Source organism: Chenopodium album, chromosome 24, assembly GCF_948465745.1.
Source record: "Chenopodium album chromosome 24, dcCheAlbu1.1, whole genome shotgun sequence".
NCBI lineage: Eukaryota > Viridiplantae > Streptophyta > Magnoliopsida > Caryophyllales > Amaranthaceae > Chenopodium > Chenopodium album.
In genome coordinates this window covers 2,578,553-2,585,748 of record NC_137857.1, presented here as the reverse complement: position 1 = coordinate 2,585,748, position 7,196 = coordinate 2,578,553, and the positions used below count along the sequence as shown (strand labels likewise).

At 32.5% G+C, this 7,196-nt stretch overlaps 1 protein-coding gene across 1 annotated transcript; it reads right to left on the bottom strand.

Moving 5' to 3' along the window:
* Positions 1-3,805: 3,805 nt before the first annotated feature.
* Positions 3,806-4,965, bottom strand: LOC145612394 (uncharacterized). The gene has a single exon (XM_081667768.1). The coding sequence runs from the start codon at positions 4,933-4,935 to the stop codon at positions 3,907-3,909; it is 1,029 nt and encodes a 342-aa protein (XP_081523894.1). The 5' UTR covers positions 4,936-4,965; the 3' UTR covers positions 3,806-3,906.
* Positions 4,966-7,196: the final 2,231 nt, after the last annotated feature.

Below are 7,196 nucleotides of genomic sequence, written 5' to 3'. Positions count from 1 at the left end.
GTGGACAATGAGAGCAAAAAGTAAAAATAGCCCCACAAAATAATTTAAATTTACCCTACACATTATTGGAAGTATATATAATAAGGTTTGTTCATATTGAATAATACGAATAATGGATTTAATATATACTTTGTATGTTGTACGTGACCCTCCTTTAAATTCAATTTGCATCATGCATTCATGCATGACAGCAACCATTTTCATGGGGGACGACGCTCCATTGAAATAGACATCTCTAAATATTACTGCTACTTTTAATTTTATAATTACTCAACATCATATATTATATACAAAAATATGGTAAGAATATAACTGCTCATTCCACCAGTACCAATTGAAAGTTTAATCTTCTTTTTACTTCTGTTTTGAAAGTGACATAGAAGAAGCTCTCCATTCTTTGTTATCCTACTTTTTCTCTTGTTTTTCCTTTTGTCTTTTTTTTTTTTCTTTTTTCTTTTTCATACACATAATTCTATGGTTTTATTTTCAAATGAGTGGAACAATTATTTGCCTTTTTATTCTTGTTATTATTGCTTTATAATTCACATGCTTGTTTTTCTCTTAGGCTGAAATTGTGACGTGACTTGATTCAAAAATTTTGAGATTGAGATAAAATCTGCCTTTTCCATGCATGCATGCATGGATTCCCCTCACCTATTGCAAATTGGCAAGTATCCATAAATCACCCAAAAATAACTTCGACGTTCTTGTAGAATTAATAATCACACTCGTTACTTTGCCACAATCTCGCGTCATTATTAATATGTTCAGCAAAAATAAGACATTAGAACATCCCTAATACGTAGTATATAACAAGTTACATACACTCTTCCTATCCACAATATATAACTAATTATTGTTCCACTCTAACTTTAGCAATAATGCAACCAAACATTTCAATTATATTATTTTAATTTGTACAAATAGGTATCTTAATGAATAAAACATCGATATATTTTGTAATATATATGAGTATTTTAGCTAGGTTTCTTTTAGAAATGACGACCAAATGGAGAAAGGGCGGTGTCTACATTTATGTGTACAAAGCAAGCACCAATATATTCCTGTGTTTTGAATATGTAACAAGTTAACAACTAACAAAATTACAAGGAATTGATACGTACTTGGATTTGCATTGTGTTGTGTTAATATTTATTATGTTAATATGTTTCATAAATGATACACAAATACATACAAACTTGCATGCTTGATCGATCTAATCTTAATTAATTTTTAATTAGTACGAATTTAAAAACAGTGCTGACTAAACAAGCAGAAAAGACACTTAAAGGTTCAAGTGTTGTTGTCTGTTAAGATGTACGAACCTGCGAATCTTACAAGCTGGTTCTTTTGCTTCATATTCATCTGCACTTTACATAATACAAACAAATCTAACCATATTAATTAACTAATTTAATTAAGAGTACTTGTTTATAATAATTTCAAAAGAGTCCAAACAAACATATGTTACCTACCATATGTTTATATTTACATTAATACGATCGAATACCATTGTACCAATTTATAATTATGACTTTGTTTAAAAAACATAAGCCTTAAAGAGCTCGGTGATGTATGTATATATGCACTTCCTATCTTCTATAATAATTTAAATGCTACTGCAATGTTATACTTATCACTTATGTAAAAGTTTCATATTTGTTGCAACGTTTTTTTACTTACACTTGATAGATTTATAGGGCCTGTTCTCATTGTCTGAACTCAGCTGAACTGAACTGAACTCAGCTGAACTGAACTGAACTGAACTGAACTGAACTCAGCTGAACTGAACTGAACTGAATATTTTATAAGAGAAGGAAATTAGGAGCTGAACTGAACTGAACTCAGCTGAACTGAACTGAATATTTTATAATAGAAGGAAATTAGGAGCTGAACTGAACTGAATTGAATTGAGCTGAACTAAACTGAACTGAAATCAGCTGAACTAAACTAAACTGAATTTCAACGTAAGAGAACAGGCCCATAGAGTAAGTTGTTTTTTTTTTAGTGTTTAGAGAGCCACAAGGGCGGAGTAGAATCAATCCCAAGATATCATAGAACTGGGAGAGAGCTCTAACCACTTGTGATATCCCTCACTTTCACAGTAGTACAAGTTGCAATAAGAAAGAACGGGGAAAATATATATGTTGTCTTTAGGCTACCATGACATTCATATGTTGCTAATTTTTTTGAAAAATCCATGTATGAATTTTGTGATTCAGTGAAGCAAAGAACAAGTATTAAGCGAGAACGTGATAGCTGGATAGTGAAGAATAGTCAATTTCTAATGAGGTGGTCCATTATTATATTATTACAAGAGATTTTAATTTGTCTAATCTAAAGATTGTTTCTTAAGTTAAGTCAATTTATTCAAGTGGTGTAACATAAATGAGTTCACAGCCATAGTTTTCTCATGGAAAATCTGGACCATATTTTACTGATACGCAGACATTGAAATAAGTAGCTTAATATGGATAAAGTCATAAAAACAGCACTGTACTTGAATTGTTTACATGGCTAAAATAAGCTATGGTCCAAATATTATTTGTCAACTAAATCGATATGATAATTAAAGTATAAGTTATGTATAATTACTCAATGGCTTTCATTGATCGATTAATGTTTTGTACTCCTTATTGTAATTTTATTCGATGGATTCTCTTACATTTTACGAGCAAATTATAACAAGCTACAAGTTTTTCTTTTTCTTGTAACTCTGCAAGTTTTTGAAATAAGAACATAAATTTATACTACGTGGTACATAATAAATTTATACTACGTGGATAAGATCCAACCCTAGCCTTTAACAAAACTTCCATTAAGGCTTGTTCTCTTCAACTTATTTTCAGTTCAATTCAGTTCAGTTCAGTTCAGCTTCAATAAAGTTCAGTTCAGTTCGGTTCTTATCTTAATCTCCAATAAAGTTCAGTTTAGCTCAGTTCAGTTCGGTTCTTATCTTAATTTCCTTCTCTCATAAAATATTCAGTTCAGTTTAGTTCAGCTCTAATAAGTTCAGATCAACTCAATTTAATTCAGTTCAATTCCATTCAGCTCAGTTCAGTCAATCAGAACAGGCCCTTAATTCTCATATGAATACTAGTCAAACCATATCCAAGCAAACCAACAATGCAACATTCATCCTTTAAATATTGTTATACTGGTGAACTGTTGCTCCACTTGTAACCATCTCAAATTGAGTATGAGAATGACACCTATGAAAAATTAGCTCAATTGAATTGTCAAGTGAAAAAGTGTAATTCAAAACCCCTTAATCTAAAAAGGATCAAATGAGACCATACATTTAGTCATTTATTAATTTTAATTCAAACTCTTTTTGCTCTATATGGATTGTAGAGAAAGTAATCTCTGAAAGTCAATTGTGTTATTGTCAAAAGAGAAGTTGATTCCCAACTTTTCATGCTTAAAACAAGTTTCCTTTTCAATGAAAACTATCATACTTTTTAAGTTCAAAAGCTGTCCCATAATCTAAAATTATGGAAAGTAATTGCAAATATTGTCAAAAGTTAAGGAAACATCCAAAGTCATGTTTGTTTAATCTTTTCCAAATCAATTCTTCCAACCTACATTTCCCTCCTTTCATTTGAACACTATTTTTTTACCTCTTACAACCAAACAAACTATCAAACAGCAACAAGACAGAAAATCCAAAGAGATGAAAATTAAATTAATTAGAAAGACAAAAAAATAGTGTAAGAAAATTGCAAATAAGATCATACAAATGAACCAAAAAAAAAAAGCTCATTGATTACAGTCAATAATCATAATAATAATAGTTAGTACAAGTACAATACAGCACTAATCACTACTAAATCTCACCCTTTTTAACATCCTAAAAATAAAAATAAAAACTTCATTTGATTTTTTTTTTTAAATGGGAATAAATAATTAAGAGCAATAAGAAAAAAGAGCATCCCAAATTTCAGTAAAAACTTCAACAATAACCCTATGATGATGAGGAGAATTAAGAGACAAAAAACAATGCAAAAGTTGCTCCAATTCTTTAGTTCCAAATATTTGCTTCTCAATTATCATTTCCACCATTGATGTCCTAAAATCATTGTAAGGATCACTTGAACTCTTCACCACTGCAAATGTATCCTTCACTTTCCCTTCCAATGGGACCACTCCAACCTCCTCTCCTTCTTTCTCCTTCACCATTGCTCTGCTTTCTTTTCTCAGCCTCGAACCCAGCTTTCGCCTTCGTGTTCGAGGCCGAGCCCTGGTTCGACTTCTGCTTGACTTTTTCATTGGATTATCTGAATCAGAAGATAGAGAAATTGATTTAGATGAAAAAGACACAGACTTTAAAGAAAATAAAGTCTCTGTTTCATCTTCTTCTCTTTCATCATCACTGCTGAACCAATCACCAATGTCTGTCTCATTTGAAGAAGAGTAATATATTTTATCTGGGTTTTCTTTTTTCTTCAAAAGGGTATTTTCATTTTTGTAAAATCCCTTATTTTTCTTCTTGTTTTTCTTCTTTTTCCCCTGTTTTTGTGAAAACAGGGGAGAAGCAGGGGATGCAGGAGGACAACGCCGGCCACCGGAATATTCCACAGCCGGCGATAAAAGTGAGTATTTTCCAGCAATTTTCCGGCGAGGTAAAGGGTTTCCGGCAATGATGCAATTCTCTCGAACCATCTGATCAAAAGTTTCAGGGCATCTAGGCTTACAATACATCATTGAGGAAGATGATGAATGTGTTTGTTTGGGTTTAATTACAGGGGAATGGAAAGGGTAATCATCATCTTCATCTTCTTGAGAAACCTCCATTAATGGAGTTTGAAGAAAAATGGTGTTTTCAGGGGTAAAGATTGGAACTTTATGATCAACTACTTCAGAAAGATCCTGGGTTTTGCATGAAGAAGTAAAGATTCTTGGGATTTTTAGCTTGAATTTGTTCTCTTTCTCCATTTTTGGAAGATGAGAGAGAAAGTTGATGTTTTTTTGGGAAGGAGAGGGGTAGTGGATGGAGGATCTTTGTGGATTAAATAGGAGGAATTATAATTTAAGAAGTCAAAATTATTTATCTTAAAAAAATTTAATTTTTTAGGGGTTTTGCCCCAATTTTTATTTAATTAAAATTAAAAATTTTGGGGGTATGTGGAAATGTGGAATATGGTTATTGGAGGTGTGATTTGTTTGCTACTAATTGCCATTGGTTCATTCCCTCGAAAAATAATTAAAATTATTAAATAAAAATATTAGAGAGATAGATTAGTTCATTGTCATTTTTAGTCGGCGCATTTTCCATCACCATCCCAAATTAAATATTGAGTATTTTTACAATATTTTTGTTTTGTTCTTTGTAATTTATTTATAGGGTTGATGGAGACCTTGTAATAGTATTGTTGTACTTTAAATATGTGTAGACAATTCTACTTATTTGAAATTATATCCAAATGACAATGCATGTATTGGATTAATTGTTCCTTCAACTTAAAATATAGGGAAAATTGACTTTTGCTACCTGGGAAACACCTCAATTTCATTTTTACTACCTATGAAAAGATTTATTTTATTTTACTACCTAACTTTTGAAATTTTTTTAAATTTTGCTACCAAGGCTAACTTCTGTTACTGTAGAGGTTTAGGGGACCCACTCCAACGGCTCTTTCCTAATGTTCCATGTATTTAGTTGATATTTGTCAACCTTATTGCTCCAATCTTCAAATTTTGCACAGCGCTTTTCTGAGGGGATTAATTTCTGAGCTCTGAGCCAAATTTTTTTTTGTTGAGATGAAATTGGTGAGGGTTGCTGATCAATACTGGTGGTTGTCGTGAAAAGAACAAGGTTAGTAGCTTAAATTTTTCCAGTTAATTAGTTAGAATTGCGATTTAGGGGAAATTCGAATTGCGATTTTTCCAATAATTTGTGTGAGTTGATTGATTTAGTTAGTGTTTGTGAGTGATATTAGACCCTAATTTGACTTTGAATTGGTTTTTAATTGCTTTAATGATTGTGGGAATTAATTAGGGTTCTTGTATGTTGAAATTAGGGGTTCTTATTTGCGAGATTAGTGATTAAAATTGATGTTTTAAATTGATGTGTGACTGTAATTAGGGTATAATTATTGATAAACTTGGTGTAATTGTAGGCTAAAATGGCAATGGTAAGGTATTCTCCCTCAAAGCAGAGGAAGTGTGACTGTGGGATCCCTATGGGTAAGCTGACTTCATGGACAAGAGAGAATCCTGGGAGGAAGTTCAGATCTTGCAAATTTTATGATCCTAAGACACAAACTAGGGGATGCAAGTGTTTTGAGTGGGTTGATGAGGAAGATGGGACGGATTGGCAACGCGACGTAATCAACCAACTCCTTTTGGACAAGAAACTGATGAAGGGTGAGATCAACACATTGCAAGCAGAACTTGAAGATTTAAAAGGGCAAAGAAGGTGTCTGCTGACTGAGAATGACAACCTGTCAATGAAGTGCAAAGCTTTAAGCAGTGACAGAAGGGAGTACAATAAGGAAGGGCAACAAGTCTATCTTGGTGGATGCACAGCTGCAGTAGCTACTGTCATGTGTCTCTTGTTGCTGTTTATTGTTGTTGTAGTTGTATTCAAATGAGTTTAGGGTTCTGATTTATTAGAGTGACAATGTACTAGTTTTTTTGAAGGAATGTATGAACTTAACTTATGAATGTGATGTCATGGATATGATGTATTTTGAATGACTATGAATGAATTAAAGCTGATATGCTTTTGTTTATCAAAAAATTTGGCCATCATTGCCCATTTAGCATAACAGTAGCATAAAATAATAGTTTACAAAAGGCTTGTTATCATTGCAGTATATGCAGAAAACAGGCATATACATAAAGTTGCTGAAAAAGTGAGTTCCACAAAAGTGTAACAACCAAATAAGCATTGTTTCTTGGCTGCTACAGAATACAGTACAAATGAAAGCCAAATTGTTTTGGAGAATCCTTAAAAAAAAAAAAAAAAAAAAAAAAAAAAAAACAAGTATGACTCTAATTCATCTTTTTCTTCCCCTTTCCTTTCTTTGCTGTCTTCTGCTGTGGTAGGGCTGTTGTTGTTGATGCATGTGAAGCTTGGGTAAGGGTGGCTGCCTGATCCTGAGAGGTTGTCTGCTGGTTCTATGGAGGTTGTTTCTTGGGATTCTTGGTGGCAATACTGTGAGGCCCAGGAGTTGCACCAACCTGTGACACAC

Excerpts from the sequence above, each read along its gene's own strand:
- LOC145612394 (XM_081667768.1), bottom strand. The coding sequence starts at position 4,935 with ATGGAGAAAGAGAACAAATTCAAGCTAAAAATCCCAAGAATCTTTACT.